The 22,449-nt window shown below is 55.3% G+C and overlaps 1 protein-coding gene across 4 annotated transcripts in view; it reads left to right on the forward strand.

Moving 5' to 3' along the window:
• Window positions 1-16,395, forward strand: part of UBTF (upstream binding transcription factor) — a 28,072-nt gene extending 11,677 nt beyond the window's left edge. For 2 of the 4 annotated variants that reach the window (XM_074940529.1, XM_074940531.1), the window contains 19 exons: window positions 112-287; window positions 815-898; window positions 1,908-2,063; window positions 3,521-3,585; window positions 4,261-4,381; window positions 4,845-4,955; window positions 5,304-5,434; window positions 6,506-6,647; window positions 7,193-7,234; window positions 8,828-8,941; window positions 9,247-9,402; window positions 10,711-10,866; window positions 11,163-11,273; window positions 11,528-11,616; window positions 12,998-13,187; window positions 13,829-13,876; window positions 14,336-14,404; window positions 14,954-15,097; window positions 16,237-16,395. In XM_074940529.1, the coding sequence (XP_074796630.1) occupies window positions 112-287; window positions 815-898; window positions 1,908-2,063; window positions 3,521-3,585; window positions 4,261-4,381; window positions 4,845-4,955; window positions 5,304-5,434; window positions 6,506-6,647; window positions 7,193-7,234; window positions 8,828-8,941; window positions 9,247-9,402; window positions 10,711-10,866; window positions 11,163-11,273; window positions 11,528-11,616; window positions 12,998-13,187; window positions 13,829-13,876; window positions 14,336-14,404; window positions 14,954-15,097; window positions 16,237-16,350 (2,219 nt within the window). In that variant the 3' untranslated portion in view covers window positions 16,351-16,395. The remainder of the gene's footprint in view (window positions 1-111; window positions 288-814; window positions 899-1,907; window positions 2,064-3,520; window positions 3,586-4,260; window positions 4,382-4,844; window positions 4,956-5,303; window positions 5,435-6,505; window positions 6,648-7,192; window positions 7,235-8,827; window positions 8,942-9,246; window positions 9,403-10,710; window positions 10,867-11,162; window positions 11,274-11,527; window positions 11,617-12,997; window positions 13,188-13,828; window positions 13,877-14,335; window positions 14,405-14,953; window positions 15,098-16,236) is intronic. The other 2 variants (XM_074940533.1, XM_074940532.1) reach the window with 2 other exon arrangements.
• The last annotated feature ends 6,054 nt before the right edge of the window (window positions 16,396-22,449 follow it).

Raw genomic sequence — 22,449 nt, forward strand, 5'->3', positions numbered from 1 at the left:
AGGGCTGGAGCTCAGTAAAAAGCTTCCATGCAGAGCTGTGTGTCCTCCAGCCTCAGGGAGGGCCAGCTGGCTGCGATACAGTTTCGATCGTTTGTTTTCTTCCTTGCTCAGACCGTTGGTCCCAGGAGGACATGCTGACCCTGCTGGAGAGCATGAAAGGCAACCTGCCCTCCAACGACGGCAGCAAATTCAAAACCACCGAGTCCCATCTGGATTGGGACAAAGTGGCCTTCAAGGACTTCTCTGGCGAGATGTGCAAGATGAAGTGGATGGAGATCTCCACCGAGGTAACCTCCACGCGTTTGACGTGACGACCGTGGATTCTCTCCTGAAGCTCGTGCTATAGGGCCAGGGCTTTGTTTAGCACAGGGGAGTGAGTGGGCTGAACAGGGGCGTGGGAGCCAGGAATTCCCAAGTCCCCTTCCTCACCTACCTAAACAACCAAAGTCTGATTACCCGGCCACAAGACTTGGGTTTTTCAGTCATTTGTGTTAACTTTCTCCCCCAGCTCTGGCTCAGCCAGTGGCTCACTGTGGGCAAGTCCACTCTTTGCCCTATGCCCCTCTGCAGAGGGGGGATGACACTCACCTGTCTCCCAGGGATGCTTGCGGGAGGGCTCAAACCATGAGCCAAAGCATTATTATTGAAGTGTCGAGGGTTGTAGGGTTTAGCATCAAAGCGTTTGGCACTGTACAAATTGCAACGCTGCGACCTCTCCCCCCCCCCCCCCCCAACGGCTTGTGATCTGTCGATCTGTTATCACCGTGGCGCTGTTTGATCTGTCGTCGGAACTGATCCCTGCTTATTCTTGTAGGTGAGGAAATTCCGAACGCTGACAGAACTGATCATGGATGCTGAGGAACATGTAAAGAATCCTTACAAGGGCAAAAAGCTCAAGGTAGGTAATCAGGACGGGGCCAACAAATGGGGTCTCATCTTCCACCCTGTCCAGGCTGGCGGATCTCAGCAGGGGGCAGCAGAATTGCCTTAACCATCGTTTGGAGGAGCGGGAGTTGTCTTCTGTACTGGAGTCCAATAAAATGCATCACATGTCAAGTCTCCCGTATGTGATATTTTCTGGCAGGGAAATAGACTAGCTGATCTACTGGGCCATTCCAGGGCTAACTCTGTGGGGAAAATTTTGCTTCATTCTGACAGATGATAACACTGACATGCTTCCCAAGGCGTGGAGGATTAGTTAGCTAAAGTTTGTAAAGCCCGTTGGAGGTGGAAAGCTCTGGGCAATAGCCACATATGGTGACCATGTGAACTACGTACAACAGGCATGGGTGTGTTGTTGATAACCTGTATCTAAGTTTAGAGCAGAGGGCTGCGAATTGGCTCTGGGAGGCAATGTGGTCTAGTGGCTACAACACAAAATGGGAGTCAAGACTCCCGGGTTCTAATTGACTCTCAGCGTGCGTCAAATCACTTCCCCATTTTGTGCCTTAGTTCCCTTTTCCCCATCTTTAATATGACAATAGTACCCACCTCATGAGAGGGGCCGTGAGGCCTAATTAGTGTGTGTAAATGGTTTTGGAGAGCCATGGGGAGCCTCTTGCGGCCTTGATAAATCTGAAGGATTGTTATTTATCTGTCTTAGGTACTCGTATGGGTCCCATTACCATAGCACGGAGCACCTCACAGCCTGCTGTGTGTGTATCCTCACAACCCCCGTGAGGCAAGGCAGTGCTGTTCTCCCCTCTCCCCCGTCACAGATGGGGAACCGAAGCACAGACAGACAAAGTGACTTGCCCCAGGTCTCATAAGGGGTTTGTGACAGAGCTGGGAACTGAACCGGGTCTCTCAAGTCCCAAGCTTGTGCCCGAACCATTGACCCATCCGTCCCCTTACAGGCACATGGTGTGCATAGGGATGTATTTTTTTAATTGTCCTCTCTCCCTCAGAAACACCCCGATTTCCCCAAGAAGCCCCTGACACCCTACTTCCGCTTCTTCATGGAGAAGCGAGCCAAATACGCCAAGCTGCACCCTGAAATGAGCAACCTGGATCTGACCAAAATCCTGTCCAAGAAATACAAGGAGCTCCCCGAAAAGAAAAAGGTACGTGAAGCTACAGAATGTGGGATTTGGGAGCTTCTCTCTCTTGCACGCACGCACTCGACTTAGGAGCTGATCCTGTGCTCCATGCAGCCAGATCCCCCTGTAGTCAGTTTTGGGGTGGGGAGGGGGCCTGGACAGGCTCTGGAGTCTGCCCACGCAGGATTAGGGTTCAGGTGGGCCACAAGTCCTTAGGACAGGGCATGTTCAGGGAGGCAGTGTGACCTGCTGGATCGAATACTGGGCTGAGACACGGGAGCCGCGATTTCTATTCCTCGCTCAGCCACTGGCCTGCTGGATCACCTTGGGCAAGTCACTTCACTGCTCTGTGCCTTGGTTTCCCCCGTCTGTACAATGGGGATAATGACACTGACCTCCTTTGTAAAGCGTTTTGAGATCGTTGAACGAACAGTACTATAAAAAGAGCTAGGTGGTATTATATGTTTAAACCTTTTGTGCTCTTAAGATTCCCTTCCTTTCCCCCCCGGAGCACTCGGTATTTCCTAGAGTCTGGGATCTGTGTGGGGCGGGGGGGAGGAGGGTGTATGGTGAGGAGATGGGTGGTATCCAAGCTCCACCCCCTAATTTTTCCACTGAAATGGTCGGCAGTAAAACGGTTACAACATTAATTGATCCTCATTAGGCTTCAGGGATAAATGTGCGCCCGGCACTCCTCGGCCAGAGCTCTGGGTCCAGGCTGCCCCTCTGGGGACTCAGTGACACTGCCCTGCTCTAGGTCCCCCGGGGAAGGTTTGCCCTGCAGTCGGAAGAGGTTAGGAACTGACCCGTTGCCGTGACAGTTTAAGATCTTCACGTGAAATGTTGGCTCCATCCAAGAGGTCAGCCCTGGCTCAATCCATCCCGTTCCATGATCCAGCGGCCGCCCCAACCCAGCGGTCACCCACCCGGCTGGGTCAGACGTTCCATTGGAGTGGCAGCTGCATGCGCCATTCGCTTTATGTTCAAGCCCTAACCTGTCCCCGCAGATGCCTCGGCGCTAAACTGCGTATCGACGTGACGTGGGACAGCGATAAATGTCCCCTCCGACTACCTGGTGCCAGGGCATTGTGGCCTGAAACCAGGCTGCGGTCTGCTTTGCTGTAGACAATGGCCAGGTTGGGATCTTTCTGTCGCTTCCCAGGGCGTTCGGTGCCCCATAGGATGAATGGGATTTGTGCATCTAACTCCCCTTAGGCAGCTTGGAAAATCTCAGCCCCTAGCTGCCGTTTCTGGGTCCGATCCTGCAGGTCCTGTGAGCCCTGAACTCCTATGGACCCCTGTAGAAGCCATGGTGCTCAGCACTTTGCAGGGGTCAAACACTTCATTTGCAGGGCTGGCCGAGATGACTGGGCACCAGCCTCCCAGCACACGGGACTCCCCTTCCTCTGCTGGGCAGCTGTACAGAGGACTCCGCTGGCTCCCCGCCCCTGTTAATGCCCCGTCTCCTTTGTCCCTCCCAGATGAAATACATCCAGGACTTCCAGCGGGAGAAGCAGGAGTTTGAGCGGAACCTGGCAAGATTCAGGTAAGACACCGACCGGCCCCGGGGCGATCTCTAGCCGTGTTCGTCCCAACTAATCGGGGATGATGAGCATTTCCGGGTAACACCCACAGAGGGAGGAGCCCTTTGTGGCGGGGACAACGAGGAGGAACAGCACAAAACAGGGGGTTAACAAAAGGAAAGGAAGGCTGAATCGGAATGGTTTCCTTGGCGCTCAAGCTGGGAGTCCTGGGGACCCGGGCTGGGGCAGGCGGGTCAGTAGAAGGCTCTTTCTCTGACAAAGCAGCCCTAGAGCGCAGACATTAGGGAACCACCTGTGGGTCTATCTCCCATCAAGAGAATGATGGGGGCCAAGTTGATGAGGTCCTTAAATACTTTAAAGGGATCCTGCTTTGGCCCCCCACTTCAGCATGGACTCGATCTCTTCTAGCTCCAATTCCTGTGATCCCCTGACTCTCTTCTTGAGCCTTTTCCTAAGCCACTAGGGCCATGATCCTCAAAGGCATTTAGGCTACTGACTTTCATTAAAATCAATGGACGTTAGGAGCCTAAATACCTTTTGAGGTTCTAGGCCTCGGTGTGGCCCTCTTAGATTCCGGGCCGAGATGTTCCAGTGTGGGACCCGGTTGATCAGAGTCTGTTTCTTCCTTTCGCTGCCTCTGATGCTCGCCCCCCCCTTCTTGTCCCCGCTGCGTGCAGGGAAGACCACCCAGATCTTATTCAGAACGCTAAGAAGTCGGACGTCCCTGAGAAACCCAAGACCCCCCAGCAGCTGTGGTACAATCACGAGAAGAAAATCTACCTGAAAGTGCGCCCAGATGTGAGTTCCTCGTAGAGATGTGGTGTCTCTGTGTGTGTGTGTGTCTTTACACCATGGGAGGAGGGGGAGAGAAGCCAGGGATGGGAGGGGGCCTGAAGGAAGAGGCACCAAGCAGAAGTCCTGTGCTGTCCGGACAGAGGTAAGGAAGGGGTGCCGTGTGTCTGGGAGCAGACCCGGTGCCTGAGAGAGAGGGGCAGAGCACTGATTTCACTCCGACTAGGGAAGGGACGCAGCGCATAGGGGCAGGATGGTGCAGTGAGCAAGCCCAGGATCGCTGTGTTTCCCAGAGAGGTGCCGAGCCCCGTTGCACAACCCAGAGCAGTGAGATCCCCAGCGCAAAGGCGACTCCCCTCCCACGTCCCCGCGAGCTCGGCTCGCTGCCCCGCCATCCCAGGCGGGAGAGAGGGCGGGCGGGGCCCGCATTTCCCCCCCTGTGCCCTCACCTCTGGCTTTGGGTTTTCAGGCCACCACGAAGGAGGTGAAGGACGCGCTGGGCAAGCAGTGGTCTCAACTCTCCGACAAAAAGAGGCTGAAATGGATTCATAAGGCCCTGGAACAGCGAAAGGAGTACGAGGTAGGGAACAGTCACCAGTTCCCCTCCATCTTCTCCCCGGCCCGATGGGCGCTACCTCCCGGCCACCAGCCGAGGGGCGTTCCAGGAGCCGGCCAGCCCCTCTCTGTAATCAGCCTGAGGGGTTGTTGTTGAGGGACGCAGGCCCCCCTCTTTCCACTCATTGTGGGGCTAGCCCACAGCCCAGGTAGCTCAGAGCCTTCCACCGTAGAGCTTGGGATCCACCGCCTCTCGAAAGGGAGGACAGGTGGGCGAGGCATAGGGATGTGACTGGCTTCTCTCCTCCTCCCCTCCCCGTGCTGGCGGGCGTCGGCTCGGCCCCCTTAACCCGCCGGCTGCTTTCGTCCGCAGGAGATCATGCGGGATTACATCCAGAAGCACCCAGAGATGAACCTCGAGGAGGGCGTCACGCGCTCCACCCTCACCAAGGCAGAACGCCAGCTCAAGGACAAGTTCGACGGGCGACCCACCAAGCCGCCTCCGTAAGTCCCTTGCAATTCGAGGGTGGAGCTGACGCTGCTTTTTCTTGGGGAAGGGGGAGATCTGAGGCTTTCTATTCCTTCCCCCTTGTGGGTCCAGGGAAAGCAAACTGGCAAAAGACAATCTGGGCCGTAGGCACAACCCTCCTAGCTTCGTACTCATGGCCCCACCCTCCATGGCTTGGCCCCACTGGGCCCTTCCTCACTCCAGCAGCTGGGCGTATCTGCTTGCGGGGGATGGTCAGACTACCTGCAGAGTCCTCTGCTGGTTGGGCACTGGCAGGGTGCTCCAGGGCGGTGAGTCGTGGAGTTAACACCCCATTGAGCTCCTCTGAGCTATCGTTCCAGGCTCTCTGCAGATTCAGGCTGATGTTTTACTTTCTATTTTATTTTTTTTAAACGAGAGCTCAGCCTTGCTCTGTACTTAACATTTAGATAGACCTCACTGTCCCTCGGGGGTGTGGAAAAAATCTCACCCCTGGGCGCCCTAGTTAGGTCGACCTGACCCCCGGCGTAGATGCAGCTAGGTGTACAAAAGAATTCTTCCGTCAATCTAGCGGCCACTGGTCGGGGAGGTGGATTAACTGCGGTGGGCGGAAAATCAAGTAGGACACATCTGCGCTATAATGGCACAGCTGGGTGTAGGGCCTGTAGTGTAGACGTAGCCTCGGGTTCTGGGCAGTCATGTGACTCCTGGGCATGGGCCCGTAATTTGGCCTTCAGTGACACTTCGCAGCATCCAGCAGTCCCAAATAGGTTGACAAGCTCCAGATTTTGGAGGCCAGATTATACCCAGAAATTGCTTCCCTTCTCTTTTGCTGCATCACTGAACTGCGGCCTGCTCTGGAGTTGAGCACGGCAGCTGTTGATCAGCGCACAGCAATGCTGCCGGGGAGGCTGGGACAGGAGGTGAACCTGAGGAAGCAGGCTGGAATCCCCCCAAGTTGTTCCCCAGAGGGAACGCCACTGGGGAATTGTCAATGGCCGTGTGTGGGCAGGACCCTCAACTGAAAAAAGGGGGGGCGGGGAAGGAGTGGCGACTCCTAGCGCCCCACGGCAACTGTCGCTTCACAGGAACAGCTACTCTCTGTACTGTGCGGAGTTGATGGCCAACATGAAGGACGTCCCCAGCACGGAGCGGATGGTGCTGTGCAGCCAGCAGTGGAAGCTGCTTTCCCAGAAGGAGAAAGACGCGTACCACAAAAAGTGTGATCAGGTGAACAGGCCGGGGGACCGCACCTCGGTGGAGCTGAGTTTGGAGGAGGGGGGGAGAACAGGTAGAAACAGCTGTTTTCTACGGCTGTATTGGCAGTTCGAGTGGCTCCGTTAAATCATCGATCTGGGTTTGAGCCCCACCCGCCGTGGGCGCTGCCCTCTTGAATGGAGTCTGACTGGAGAAACAAGCACCAGGAGAGAAGCCGGACGCCTGGGTTCTGCCCACGACGCCGGGCGAGTCACGTGCCTTCTCTGAGCCTCCGATTAAGCAAGGGGTGATTAGAGGCTGTGAAGTGCTTAGAGATCCTCCAGAGGGGAGATGGGATTAGAAGCCCCGAGCACTGACTGTGGGCAAGCTCGGGGCCAGAGACTCAGGCCCAGGGAATCGTCTCTCTCGCTAGCAGTCGAGCTGCGCTGTCTCTGACACCAAGGCACAGATCCCCTGTGATTTTGCTGGGTGTTGGATTGGCGCGTGGGGATGGAGGTGACGTCTCTTAGTAACCGACTCTCTCTCTCTCTCTCTCCTCCTGCTGCTTTTTCCACCAGAGAAAGAAAGATTACGAAATCGAACTCCTTCGCTTCCTGGAGGTGGGTGCGCCCGGTGGCCCAGCTCATTCTGTGAGGGGGGGGCCCCCAGCCAGCCTTGCCTTGGCATTTCATTACATGTCTCGTTGGTTTTGTTTTGCGTGGGCAACTGATTGTGTTGCACCATTGGGGTGGGGTGGGGGGAGCGCTTTGTGTGCGCCAGGTCCTGTCTTTCTCTGCCGCGCGGGCTAAAGAGGCAGGCGTGGTGGTATCCCTGTATTTCCCAGGTGCAGCTCCGGCTGTCTCCGTTCGCTGGGGCGGATGTAAATCAGAAGTCTGTTCCTTTTTATATTGGGTCTTATCCCAGCCCCTTCTAGTCATGCATTTAGCAACTTGATTAATGGTTCATTCTCTCTCCCGTCTTCTCCCCGGGGGGAGGATGGTGTGGGCAGCAGAGGGTTTGTTTTGGTAGGGTTTTGTTCCGGTGAATTTATCCAGGCTGCTAGAGATGGCCGTTCGTTCCCCGGTCTCTGATCATCTCCGGAGAAAGCTCCGTCTCCTGCGTGCAGGAGCTTTAGCGGAGTCAGAGGAACTGCTCCGATGTAAATGGGTGTGAGCGGACAGAGAATCCGGCGGGGTGTGTGTGTGATCCCCTCCCCCTTCCTCACCCCCCCGTCATGCTTCCACCATCTTCACAGCATGTGGGGACTTGGCCTTCATTCACCTGGTGGCGGGGGGACGGGCAGGGCAGGGCCTTGTTTTGACCCGGGAGATACTTTTTCCAAAACATCTGGGAGCTGCTAGCCCCCGTGTTGTGTCTGGATGGGCGCGATGATTTTGTTTGCAAAAACCAAGGGTGGAAAACCCGACAAGTCTGTTTCCCCACCCGCTTCCCCCAGAATAAAGTTTCTTCTCTCCAGGGAAGGAGGAAGGAGGAGAGAAGGTCCCTCTTCGTCTGAGTAAGTGGGAGAGGGACTGGCTCCGGTTGGAGCTGGTATCTGTCCATGCTGTGGGAGAGCCCAGCACCCCGAAGCACTGTGCTTAGCTGTCTCAGGATGGGTCCATTTTGTCTTCTGGTGTTTTAACCAATCTCTGGGCACACGCGCTAGTTTAAAACCTGGTGCCAGTGCATTTGGAAAGTAGTTTCTATAGCACCAAACATTTCAGGTGGGGGTGTCCTTTTCCCCTCTATCCCTGGAGTCATAAAAGGGAAGCATTGTCTAGTGGCTAAATCACAGGCCCGGGAGTCAGGACTCCTGGGATCTGTTTGTGTCTGTGCCACAGATTCCCCGGGTGTCCTTGGACAAGTCACTTCCTCTCTGTACCTCTGTTTCCCCAGCTCTAAAATGGGCATATACATTTTACTGTGAGGAATTGGTTAGTGCCTATGTGCACCACTGCCCTCTAGTGGATATGACTGGAAATCCTGCACTGTGTCATAGGCCCGGTACAGCTAATGGAGATTCTCTAGTAGGCAGATTCTGGAGCAGGAGAATCCGAGGCCCATGTGGTTTGAGATCCTCAAAGGCGTTAGTGAGATGAAAGCAGCAGCGTTGTTGTTACTCCATTCCCTTTTCGTTGGATTGTTCCTCCTTTTAAAACTCACTCACCCCTCTGTGGCGCTCTCTGACCCACCCGCCTTTGCTTGCAATGCAGAGCCTGCCCGAGGAGGAACAGCAGAGGGTGCTGGGGGAAGAGAAGATGCTGGGAGTGAACAAGAAAGGCGCCACCAGCCCAGCTTCCAAAAAGTCATCGCCAGACACTGGCAAGGTGAGGGGCTGGCTTCGGCGCAGGGGGTGCGTGTGCGTGTCGTGAGAGTAGTCGTGAGAGTAGAGGGACAGAGCCAGTTACTTCTAAACCAGCTTCAAGACTTCTGGATGGTAGCTGCTGAGCCAGCAGGGAAAAATTAAACCCATAAAATAAAGAACATAAAGAAATTCCGGGTTTTTTTTTTACTATTGGAAGCTGCTGCGGGATTTTTTGTGCCCTTTTTTTTTTTTTTTTTTTTTCCATATTATATATTTATATATTTTTTAACTCAACCCCACACCAAGACCCTTTGTGCTCTTCAACAGGCAGGTTCTGAGAAACCCAAACGGCCCATTTCTGCTATGTTTATCTTCTCGGAGGAGAAGCGAAAGCAGCTGCAGGAAGAGCGACCCGAGCTTTCCGAGAGCGAACTGACCCGGCTGCTGGCGCGGATGTGGAACGACCTTTCAGAGAAGAAAAAGGTTGTTAAATCAATGACACGCTCGTTAGACCCCTCGTTTTACAAAACGGCACCTCTAGCTGATTTGCCTCTCTGGAGAGCCCCAGAGGATGCCGGTAGCGTCCATCCCCTCTAGGGGGCGCCAGCAGTTCAGTCCCTGGTCACTCCCTGCCTGGCCGTATGCTGTCGTGATTTTCTCCATCGGGACAATCAAAGCTCCAGCGGCTGGCGCTGGAGCGTGGCACAAACGAATGGGTCCTGGCGGCTGCCCCCCTCCTCGGCAGTGGGGTCCTCGCATCTCTTGGGAGCGCCTTTGAGTCCATGCAGCCCAGGACCCGCTGTATGGAATGAGACCCCAGAACTAAACGAGCAGCTCAAAGAGATTAGAACTTGCCGGGATTAAACCCGGAGAGGTCTTGAGCCTGGATTTAAAAGCCTGGCGGGGGGGGAGTCGTGGTCCATCCAGCCCCAGGGGGTTTAGCTCATGGCTGAGGGTGTGTCGGAAGTTATGCTTTGGCTGGAAGGTTTTTGGGTGTGGGTGTGAGTGTGGGTCGGGGAGTTATTGAGGGTGGGCTTGATTTTCTCTATGCCAGAGGTCCCCAAACTGTGGGGTGCGCCCCCTAGGTGGGCGCAGAGGAACATTCCGGCGGGAGGGGGAGGCAGAGCTGGGGGGAGGGATAACACCCACCTCTACTACTGACCCCAGCTTCCAGGCCACACCTGGGGCCCCAGCTGCCAGCCCCATGCCCGTCCCCAGCTGCGGCCCCATCCTCGGGCCCCCTTACCCCTGTCTGTCCCTGGCTCGTGGAGCCATGGCTCCGCTCGCGGCCCCAGCTCTGGGGAGTGGTAAAAAGTTCGGGGACCACTGCTCCATGCAGACTATCTGGGGAGGGTGTGTGGACATGTGCCTCGGGGGCATGAGTTCTGGAGCCTGGCACAGCGATGGGGCGAGGAGAAAAGGGGCAGTGACCTATTGATCTGTGTGACGCCCTTTCTCCCCGGCCCCCATGCTCAAAACACCCTCCACTGCCAGTTCCAAGTAGGCTGCTGCAGGTGCCATCTCTCTGCTGCCCGAACAGCGCTGGGAACTGATGGAGCTGGAGTGCAACCCCCCCCTCGGGGGAGCCCCACACAGATCTAATAGCCCAGACGCTGCTCCCCCTCTCATCTCAGTGGGGTGAGGATGGGAGTACATGTGGGGGGCCCAGCTCAAAGGTACCCAGGTTATTTCATAGCTAGGACGGCAGGCGTTTGCCGAGTGGAGCCGGGCCGGGGGACTGCATTGGAGAGACCTGGGCCTTAAACTCCACCCTTCTGTGTGTCTGCTCAGGCCAAGTACAAGGCCCGGGAGGCAGCCATGAAGGCGCAGTCGGAGAAGAAACACGGCTCGGACAAGGAGGAGCGCGCCAAGCTGCCCGAGTCGCCCAAGACGGCCGAGGAGATCTGGCAGCAGAGCGTCATCGGAGACTACCTGGCTCGCTTCAAGGTGAGGAGCTGGGGTGCGGGGGGTTAGAGAGAGAGGAGGCAGGGACCACCCACCCTCCACACTCCCTGCTGGAGACTGAACGGGGACAGTCCCTGATTGCTGGCTCTGTCTCGGGGCATATCCGTTGCCTGAGTCACCTGCTCTTGCCGGGAGGGAGGGGGTAAATATCACCAGGTCGGGGGTGGGAGGACATGACTTGCCCACGCTCGGTGGCGGAGTCAAGGGTAGAACCCCGGAGTCGGGTGCGTTCGCCGCAACGCGTAACCTGAGCGTTGCCGGGTCTCCCTGTGCCGCAGAACGACCGGGGGAAGGCGCTGAAGGCCATGGAGGCCACTTGGAACAACATGGAGAAGAAGGAGAAGCTGATGTGGATAAAGAAGGCGGCGGAGGATCAGAAGCGATTCGAGGTGGGTCCCCGCGCTCTCTGGGGTCAGAGACTCTGTTCTGCGGGCAGAGCTGTGGGGTTCCTCTGGGGCTGTCACTCCACCTCTGATAGCCTGCGTCCCTGTATCTCGGGCAGGGGGTCGCCCCAGTGGCTGGATCCACCCACCGCCTTGCTGCCTGAAAGTTTTCACCTGTGAGGTTGGAGCTGGGGGTGGGGGAGAGGCGTATGCTGAGCTGGTGATTGGCCTCACCTCCTCCGTCTCTGTCCCCCCTCCAGAGAGAGCTGAGTGAGATGCGGGCCCCCCCGTGCTCTGCAAACTCCTCAAAGAAGATGAAATTCCAGGGAGAGCCGAAGAAACCTCCCATGTGAGTATTGGTCCCTCCGGGGGAGGCGGGGGGCATCTTCCAGACAACAGGCCAGTCGTCCAGCCACTGCATTAGAGACCAGCCTAGGGGGGCAAAGCTGGGGCTCAGGCAGCTGGAAGGGGACTGAGCTCGACCCTGCCAGGGGCTCATAACTCACTGTGGGGCAAAGTCAAGTGCCTGGTAACTGAGAGGGAAGTGTTGTCTAATAGTTAGAGCAGGGTAGGGCAGGGAGTCCTGAGCTCTATTCCTGGATCTCGGGGGAGAGTGTGGGCTCATGGCTAGGGCAGCGGAAGAGGAGTTGGGACACCTGGGTCCTATTCCCACCTTTGGGAGTGGGTAGATTCTGGTGATTAGAGCGGAAGGACTCCTGGGTTCCATTCCTGGCTCGGGTGTGGGGTGCGGTCTGGTGGTCGGAGAAAAGGGACAAGGGCTCAGGATCTTTGGGTTCTGTTCCTGTCTCTAGGAGAGAATTGTGGGGTCCAGTGATTGGAGAGGAGCGATCGGGGGATCAGGACTCTTGGGTTCTGTTCCTGGGTCTGAGAGGGGAATGTGGGGTCCAGTGGTCGGGATCCCTGGGTTCTGTTTCTGGCTCGGGGCTGGGGAGTGGGGTCTGGTGGTCGGAAGAGAGGGACAGGGGGTCAGGATCCCTGGGTTCTGTTTCTGGCTCGGGGCTGGGGAGTGGGGTCTGGTGGTCGGAAGAGAGGGATGGGGTCAGGATCCCTGGGTTCTGTTTCTGGCTCGGGGCTGGGGAGTGGGGTCTGGTGGTCGGAAGAGAGGGACGGGGTCAGGATCCCTGGGTTCTGTTTCTGGCTCGGGGCTGGGGAGTGGGGTCTGGTGGTCGGAGGAGAGGGACAGGGGGTCAGGATCCCTGGGTTCTGTTTCTGGCTCGGGGCTGGGGAGTGGGGTCTGGTGGTCGGAGGAGAGGGACGGGGTCAGGATCCCTGGGTTCTGTTTCTGGCTCGGGGCTGGGGAGTGGGGTCTGGTGGTCGGAGGAGAGGGACAGGGGGTCAGGATCCCTGGGTTCTGTTCCTGGCTCAGGGCTGGGGAGTGGGGTCTGGTGGTCGGAGGAGAGGGACAGGGGGTCAGGATCCCTGGGTTCTGTTCCTGGCTCGGGGCTGGGGAGTGGGGTCTGGTGGTCGGAGGAGAGGGACAGGGGGTCAGGATCCCTAGGTTCTGTTTCTGGCTCTGGGAGACGAGTGTAGGGTCTAGTGATCAGAGTAAAAGGATCAGGGGCAGGACTTCTGGGTTCCATTCCTGACTCTGGGCGTGGTCCTGTTCCCGACTCTGGCTTTCCTGCCTGGCTGCTCCCGGCTGTGCTGGGGACGGGCCCTCGCCGGGTGGGGGGCTGGCCGCTCTCTGACCCTGCTCTCCCGCTCCCCAGGAACGGTTACCAGAAGTTCTCCCAGGAGCTGCTGTCGAACGGCGAGCTCAACCACCTGCCGCTGAAGGAGCGGATGGTGGAGATCGGCAGCCGCTGGCAGCGCATCTCCCAGGGCCAGAAGGACTATTACAAGAAGATGGCCGAAGAGCAGCAGAAGCAGTACAAGATGCACCTGGAAATCTGGCTCAAGGTGAGCGGCTGGGGGGGGGCGGAACTGATCTGACTCCACGCACGGTTTCCCGTCTCCACCCCCCTTCCCTGGGTTGTCCAGTCCTCCTGCTTTCGGGGTACATGGCCTTGAGGTACCCCATCCCTGTTGTCCCCCACTGACCCTTCCCCCTCTCCGTTCCCAAGTGCCTTGGGGCTTTCTTCAGCCCTCGCTGCTGGGAAATGAGGGTTCAAGTGTCCCTGATTTGGTGTCTCTCTGTACATGGAGCACCCAGACCACCCCCGTTCCCCCCCAACTTTCATGCCGTAGGGCGTGTGTCTGTGGCTATGACAGATGCTGTCCCTGGGGTCAAGGTCGCTTCCCCTCTCCCAGCACGGGAGCCCGAGAGAGATTTCAGAGTGGCCACGGCTCCAGATCCAGCTGTGACTCTGTTCCCCCAACTCCCTGTCGTGCTTTCCAAGCACAGGAGGCTAAGGAAATTGCCCCTCTGGACAGAGGGGCGATGCTGTTGCACTCCCAACGGCACAGCGGGCTTCGCTTTCCACCCACACCCCCTCTCCGGCACAACTCCCCTTCCTGGAGCTGGGAACGCCCCTGCAGTCGTGTAGCTCTGTCCCCCTCGTCTTCCTCTGGGTGGTTACTTTCGTCTCGTGTCTCGGCAGAGCCTGTCGCCGCAGGAGCGAGCTGCCTACAAAGAGCACACCTCAAATGTGAGTATCCCCTGCGACGGGGGGAGAGGGGGTGTGTGAGCCATCCTCGATGACGGTTTAAAAAGCCTTCGTTTGAAGGAACAAAGTCCTAATTGATTATGTTCCAGTAGTGCCATGAGGCCTGAACCCAGCTTGGAGCCTCGTTGTGCTAGGTGCTGTCTATATGCCTCGTAAGAGAGACTCCCAGCCCACAGATCTTCCAGGCTAAATAGACACGGGGGAACCAAGGGAGGGAGAGGAAATGGAGTTCACAGAAGGGGAAGCAACTTGCCCAAGGTCAACCAGGAGGAGCTGGGAATAGAAATAACCAGGTGGCTTTGAGCATCTGTCCCCCGCTCAAGGCCTTTCTGTGGATGGTGGTGATGGTCATGGGCTCTTTAACCTCTGACCTCCTGGAAGGGACTGAGGAGCCTCCAGAGTTGCCCCGTTGACTCTTCCTCTTCCCCCCCTCCTCCGCAGAAGCGCAAGAGCATGGGGAAGGTCCGGGGGCCGAACCCCAAAATGAAGCCCGCCATGCAGATCAAGTCGGTAAGTGCCCTCGTCCTCCGTCCGCCCCACGTTGGGCCAGTAGCATGACTCCGCCCTGGGCCCCGCAACTCCCTGGTGTGTTCCTGCCACCTGGAGGGGCAGCTCTCTGGTGGAACGGGCCGTGAGGAGGGGTCAGTGCAAGAGTTGCTTGGAGAACAAGAGCAAAAAACGGAAACATTTTTAGAAATGCCACCGTGGTGCTGTCTGGGAAATGGAGTCCAGGTGCCGCCTACTCCCTGGTAGGACTACATCTCCCATGATGCACCATTGTACTCTCGGCACAGGGAGGCCATGCATCATGGGAGATGTAGTCCAGCTGGGGAGCTGAGCCTGGCCCAGAGTGGAGAATGGTAGCACGTGGCATCTGAACTACGGATCCCATGAGGCACTGGGTAATCCCTGGGTCTATTGCACTGAGGGCCCTAACCCATTAGCTGAAGGCCCTGCTTTTCCTTGGCCTGGGACTTGGCCATCGTGGGAATTCTAGGGAGGGGTGGGGGGGCCACAAGGCCCAGCCAGATCCACCCACCACGCCCGTCTGACCCCCAGGAGTCCGAGGAGGAGGATGACGACGACGATGACGAGGAGGAAGAGGATGACGATGATGACGACGACGACAACGGGGACTCGTCCGAGGAAGGCGGGGACTCGTCGGAGTCGAGCAGCGAGGAGGAGAGCGAGGATGGGGATGAGGTGAGGCGCGCGGTGGGATGCTGTGTCTGTGCCATGCCTCTCGCTGACCCCACCCCCCCACCCCTCGCTGCCACCCCGGTTTACCCTTCTGATGCTGTTAAGCCAGCCAGCCCTGGGGGCAGTAATCTCAATTGGTCGAAGGATCCCAAAGCCCTGGGCCCAATAATCCACGAGTCTTCAAGAGAAGGTGTCGCCCATAAACGTGGGACCTAAACGCTGCAGGCCCACTCCCCAGTCCAGACGTAGCTGTGCTGGGGTCAGAAGAGGTGCACCAGTTCACAGCGGCTGGGGATCTGGCCTCGGGGTTTGACCTGATTGTGTAACGCAGCTGGCGTCTGCAGCGCCGGGGGCTACACCCCAAGGACGCAGAGTTTGGGGCAAGCCTAGGGCCAGGGCTATGGCCGTTGCTTCCACCACCCCGACCCACACTTGCCCCTGGGCATGGCTGCAGTGTTCTCTCCCCAGATACCATTTACAATGTCTTAACTCTGTCTTCTGCTGAAGAGATCTGGTCTGATTCTGATTTCCGTCCCACCGGTGTAAACACGGAGTAAGTCAATGGAGTTACTCTGGATTTACACCAGCGGCCTTGAAGTCAGAATCTGGTCAATGGTGCCAGGGCTGGGTTTGGACCCCAGGGGTCTGTGCTCCGTGTCTGCAATTCTTAACCACGCTCCCTCCCACCGTTTGACAGCTCAGAGACCTAAACTGAATCTTGCAGCTTGGGTTTTCCAGTCCCCACTTCCAAATAACAGGCAGCCTGCTTGCCATGAAATCTTATTTATCCTTTAGACTTCATGGGCCAGGTGTCCGTGTGGATCTGGCTTCAGTCAGCTGCTTCAAAGCAGCTTCTAATGGGTGACCCACGGCAGGACAGCAGACCAGTGCGGCAAACGGCCATCCGTCCTCCTGCTTTGCCACCAGCTCCCGCAGGCTGAGCGGAGCAAGGCTGCTGGCATGCAAGCCCTGGCGCGATGGACCAAGGCTGCTGTACGGTTAGGGTTGCCTTCTTTTGGGTGGGACTTTATGCAGCCAAGGTACCAGACGGAACCGTCCCAGCACCTGCGTCCCCAGCACAGGCAGACCCTGCAATTCAGCCCCTGCCAGGCTCTTAACCCTTTCCTCGCCTTTGGCCCCAGAATGAGGACGATGACGAAGAGGACGACGACGAAGAGGAAGATGACAATGACTCCGAGGGCAGCAGCAGCTCCTCCTCTTCCTCAGGCGATTCCTCCGACTCGGACTCCAACTGAAATGCCCACAGCGCCACCTTCTTGCCGGACTTTCAGTAATCCCCCCCCATCCCCCCCACCCCGACCAGTAATATCCCGGCTGGAGATCTGGGTTGATGGTTGCAGGGAGGGGGATGGGAAAATCACTGTGGCTAATTTTTTTTCCCCCTCCCTCTTAAAGAATTTCACACTAATGGGGTGGGGGGGGGCAGCTGATAAAAGGCTTTGTTTTGTGGGGGGGAAGAAGGGGATATTCTGTGTTGTTTTTCCCCATAGAGTTTGCGTTCAAGCCTTTATTTTATTTTTTGTTTTTTGGAGAGGGAGGGGGATTTTTACACCTCAGAATCCCCGCAGCTGCCCCCGCCTTCCCCTTCAACTTCCAGCTACCCCCTCCAGACTTTATACAAAACCCCCACAAAAATCCTTTTTAGAACAGCAACAAAACAGCGACAAAAATGTGGCAAGAGGCGCAGAGTGGTATTCCGGCGGTGCGCGAGCCGAGTGGCTCAGGACTCAGCCGTCGGGACGATCTCCCCCTTTGCCTCTCCAGCTGGAGGAGGGGACGGTCTTGTACAGTCTGAAGCTGCACCCAGAGCTCCTGGAGAGCAAAATCCCACTGCACTTAAGAGCTCCTGGAATGAACTTACCATGCGGCATTTCCCTCTGGGGACAGGGGGAGAATTTTATGTGTGTGTGTGTTTGGGGCAGGGTGGGGTGGGGGGAGTTTAAAAAGACGTTGCCCAGTTTCGGGGGCGGGAAGGGCTGGCACTGGGTGGGGGAGTTAGGGGGCTGTTACGGAGCATACCACTGGTTGCTGATCATTGCATCACCCGAAGGAAACGTGGTTGATCCGTCGTATTCAACCAGCATTTGGGCAAAGGCGGTGGCAGGCGGATCCCAGATTTGAATTTTTTTTTTTTAACAATGAAGTGACCAATTGTTGTACTGGAACGGGGCATTTGTCGACTGGGATGGGGCCGGGGATGGGAGCAGGGTTCGGCTGCGAGGAGAGATCATCTGTGTCATCGGTGGTTGTCGTGCTGTTGTATTATTATTTTTGTTTTCTTTTATAAAGCGAGAAAGATCCATCTTTTTATAATCAAAATCTCCGTCTCTGGCTAGCTGCCTGGCTTGGCATCACCCCCCCCCCCCCCCCCCCGCTCTGTTGCCCACAGCAAACGTGAGAGGTGCCAGTGTCAGGTCGATGTGCAGATTGTTGGGGGGGGGCCGTCTGGAATAGGGGCAGGATGGTGCTTGCCAAAGGAACCCAGCTGTGCCATCCCATGCTGGATGCCGGCTGCTTGGGATAGAGGTGGGGCCACGCCCACCAGTCTCACAACTCCGGGGCCCATCTGCGCAATCTGTTCAGCTGCAGTGTGGCTACCAGCTCCGATGATATTGCTCAGACTTTCATTTTTATTTTGTTTAAAGGAACATTGGGGAAACTTGATCCAAAAAACCCATCCGTAGACCCAAGTGGCTGAGATCTGAGCTCCCAGGCAGCTGCTCCTTCTAGGAGAGGACTCTCAGCTACACATATATCTGTATTCGTATATAACGGGCTATATAGTAATATATAGACTGGTATCAATATTCCTTTTCCGGTGGAGAGCTGTGACTAGCATTTCATCCCCGTCCTTTTCTTAGGAGGGTTTTGAACGGGTGTGTAAGTGGTTCTGTAAATAACCCGTCCGTGCATGTGTCAGCGAAAAGGCCCTGCTGCCTTCCGCCTCCGTTCTCTGGGTCACTAGCTGTTGCAGAGCAGAGAGTGATCTCGCCCCCCCACGTCAGTGGGTCCCAGTTCCTTGCATCTTTCCTTTGGGCTGGGCTAGGCAGGGGCATTTTCACCCAGAGAGCGTAGGAGTAGAAAGTGACTGAGACTGGGGAAGAAAAATCCAGTGTTTAAATAATGTTGGGGTCTTTTTTTTTTTTTTTTTTTTTAAACCCTTTCCCCTCGCCATGAGGGTGGATAAAGTTGGGCAGCAGGCGTCCTGGCCATCTGCTGCCCACCCACACGTGCAAAATCCACCACTGATTGGAAGAGGTGGCTCAGTGTCTGGGATTTTGTTCCTGCCAGGGTTTTGTTAACGGCCAGTGGGAGCCACAGGGGTGAACGCAAGGACAGTGTTTCTGGGACTAGACTCCCCCCTCCGTCTCCCCTTCCCCCTTTAAGCATTCACAGCACCAGCAGTTTCATCTCTCATCTCGCTGAATTCTGTGCCCCCCACCCCCGATGTAGACTGGGGAGCCTAACTTACTAAGAGACACTTGAGAACAAAACTGGGTCCCCATTACTCCACACACACACACACACACACACACACACACACACACACACACACACACTTGAGAACAAAACTGGGTCCCCATTACTCCACACACACACACACACACACACACACACACACACTTGAGAACAAAACTGGGTCCCCATTACTCCACACACACACACACACACACACACACACACACACACACACACACACACACACACACACACACACACACACCCTTAAAAACCTGGCCACCCTCTCTTCCCTCCTCTCCTCACCGAACAACTCTCTTTACCACTTCCTCTCCCCAGCACCGGGTGGGGTGACAGTATTGAGCAGTAATGGATCCAAGCAGCGGGTCAGCGTGTTGCTGGAGTTTTTTTTCCCCTCGCCAAGGGCACGCTCTCCCCCATCCCAGAGCTGACGCACCACCTGCTCCCGAAGCTCCGGTGAGCGCGGAAAGCAGGGAGGCTTGGAACAGGAATTCTTGGTTTTTTCGCTTCCTTTCCTGTTTGTATGTTTCAAGGATTTAGGCAGCCCCCCCCCGTGTTTTGTATTTGGCACAGCCAAGTCCCGTCAGAGTATTAGGGAGTCCCTTCTCCTCTGGTCATAGTCTGAATCGGGGGGGGGGGAGGGGGAACAAATGTGATTTTGTTTGTTTGTTTTTTGTAGAGAAAATTAAGGGCAGCCTCAGGGGGTGAAGCTTCCAGCCGGGGGGGGGGGGGGGGGTCGTGGCAGGCAGGGGGTACGGATTTTAGCAGCGCGTGTTGGGAGGGCTGTCTAGTCGCTGGGGGGAGAGTTGGAGCAGATTTGGGGGGGCTGGTTGGGGCTCCTTGGGCTGTACTCACATGACTTATCCCCCCCACTTTCCATTGCAGCCCCCTGCCTCTCCCAGGTGAGCTTGGGGGTGGGCTGAGCCCCCTCTTGGTTGACTTTAGGCCTGTCTGTCCCCCTCTTGTCCCCCAAGGGGCTCTCAAATATCCTGGGCTCTAGGATTTGGACTCCACAACGGGTCAGGGTGGAGATGCTGTGCTGGGGACGCCAGACCTAACCGCCCCCCACGTCCTTCCAAGAGAGGGCAGCTGCCGTGGGTTGTTTGTGTCGAATCAGGTCTCTCCTGGGGGGGGCTTTATATGGAAATGGGGACAAAACGCCCAGCATGGGTATGATCAACTGAGTCACGGCATAGGAAGGGTGCACGTGGCCACCCTAGGTGGGTCTGTGCCCAAAAGAAGCGCCCCCCTCCCCCCTTCCTGCTAGGCATTCAACACAGACTATGCTCACAGCAAGATCGTGCCCAGGTACGGACTGCAGGATCGGGCCCAGTATATTTAACGCTTCCTTTTTACAATGCTAGGGAGTGTTTGAACTGAGTAGTTCTCCAGTCCCTGCCCAGGTTCCTTGTTTGAATTTTCTCATCGGCCCCAATTCAGGAAAGTACATGTTTAATTTCAGTGGGATTTAAGCAGATGCTTTTCTGAATTGGAGCCAGAGGGTTGCTGGGATTTAAAGATCCCCATTTCTAGCTGGTTGCGACTCCACAAATTGCGGTGGGCTTCCCCATCTGAGCTGAAACAGTCCTGGGGCTTCCAAGTCCCAAGGGGAAGCCATGCGATTGACTTGAGTAGGGTAAGGGAGATATCTTGGAGGGGCGTCCTTGCTGGGGTGTGTCATTCAGCCCGCTCACAGGATGCCCCCCCCAAAGAGTAACAGACAATCCTTGTAGATCTAGCAAAGGGACTCAAGTGCTGATGAAAATGTATGGTTCTTCACCCCCTCTTCCTGCCCCTCCTCCCCTCTCACTGGGTGTGTTCTGATGTAACAAGCCCATGATGTCTCTTCCCCCACACCTCCTGCCTGCTGTTTTGTATCCGTCTGTCTGTCCTTGTCCCTGTTTCCCGACCCTCCTCCCCCACTCGATCCTTTTTGTTTGTTTTTGTTTTTGTTTTCTTTTTCCCCCAGTGGGGAAACCGATTTCATTTTGCTGATTGTACCCAGCGCTGTTGTATTTTAGTGGATGTGTTTTTTAGTACAAAAAAAAAAAATACAAAAAAAATTTTTTTCTGTTTAAAAAAAAAAAGAAAAATTCTTACAGTACTGACAGTTTTTGTTTTTTTTTTAAAGTTACAGGGGAGGAAAAAGTGGTTTGTACTGTAAGAGAATTGAAGCTGAGTGCATTTTTGCACTGCCACAAAAACCAGTGATACTTTAGACGGACGTTCTTGTGAATTACAAAAACAAAAAACACAAAAAAAAAACACATTTTTTTTCTAATATTTAAAGAGTGTTTTTGTAGGTTTCAAAAAATGAAAACAAACAAAACCCAATTTCAATTTGTATCGCTCAGTGGACTTAGAAATCAAGCCTGGACAGACTTAAAACTGTGGAGGGTTTTTTGGGGTTGTTTTTTGGGGAGGGGTTGGGTTCGTATAATGAAGTGAAAAATAATGTTTCTGTTCTCATGTCATTACTATTAAAAAAAATAAAACTTTAGGGAAAAACCCCTGTGTAAGAGGTTGTTTTTCCCCTGTTGCGACTTTGTTCAACTTAATAATTAGCTGTTACTGTTTGTTTTACAATAGCATTCAGAGTGGGTTCTGGACAGACACCGAGGGGGAGGGATAGCTCAGTGGCTTGAGCATTGGCCTGCTAAACCCAGGGTTGTGAGTTCAATCCTTAAGGGGGCTATTTAGGGATCTGGGGCAAAAATTGGAGATTGGTCCTGCTTTGAGCAGGGGGTTGGACTAGATGACCTCCTGAGGTCCTTTCCAATCCTGATATTCCCCGAGTCTATGAAATGATTTGGATATACTTAGAATCATAGAAGTTTAGGGTTGGAAGGGACCTCAGGAGGTCATCTAGTCCGACCCCCTGCTCAAAGCAGGACCAACCCCAACTAAATCATCCCAGCCAGGGCCTTGTCAAGCTGGGCCTTAAAAACCTCTCAGGGTGGAGATTCCACAACCTCCCTAGGTAACCTATTCCAGTGCTTCACCACCCTCCGAGTGAAATAGTGTTTCCTAATATCCAACCTAAACCTTCCCCACTGCAACTTGAGACCATTTCTCCTTGTTCTGTCACCTGCCACCACTGAGAACAGCCGAGCTCCATACTCTTTGGAAGCCCCCTTCAGGTAGTTGAAGGCTGCTAACCATTCCCCCCCTCACTCTTCTCTTCTGCAGACTAAATAACCCCAGTTCCCTCAGCCTCTCCCCGTAAGCCACGTGCCCCAGCCCCCTGGTCATTTTCGTTGCCCTCCGCTGGACTCTCTCCAGTTTGTACTTAATGGGTTTAAATGTGTGAAATTCGGTGTCTTTTCTGCAGATCAGATTAGATCACTGTTTCTCAACCTTTTCAGATTAATGACCCCTTATTTGAAAAATGAAATGAAAAACCTTTGTGATTGAACATTTACTATAAAAGTAAGAGTAAAAAGTATATCCGTGGTAAGCCTATGTACTATATGAGTGTGTTTCAAGAGGCGGCTGGAGAACACTTGACCTTGAAGGGGGAAAGAGTGTGGGAAAGCGAGATTTTCTTTGCTCTAGATTGTAATTCAATGTTCAGTGCCTTGTACCCCACCCCGCCCCCGATTGCCTTTGACCACTTGGGGGTTGCGGCCTTAAAACGAAGGACGTGCATCTTTGCAGGATTAAGACCTTCATAAGACAGTCCCTGTCCCAAAGAATTTACAATACAAGGCCCTCATCCTACAAACGCACGTATGGTGAAGCGTGTAAGCAGCCCCACTGAAGTCAAACGACTCTCTTCTGTGTGTGTCTGCAGCAGCTAGCACAACGGGGTCCCGATCCTCCGTTTCTTCCAAGGGGTACATCAACGCCTCTAG

Source organism: Natator depressus, chromosome 27 (genome assembly GCF_965152275.1).
Source record: "Natator depressus isolate rNatDep1 chromosome 27, rNatDep2.hap1, whole genome shotgun sequence".
NCBI lineage: Eukaryota > Metazoa > Chordata > Testudines > Cheloniidae > Natator > Natator depressus.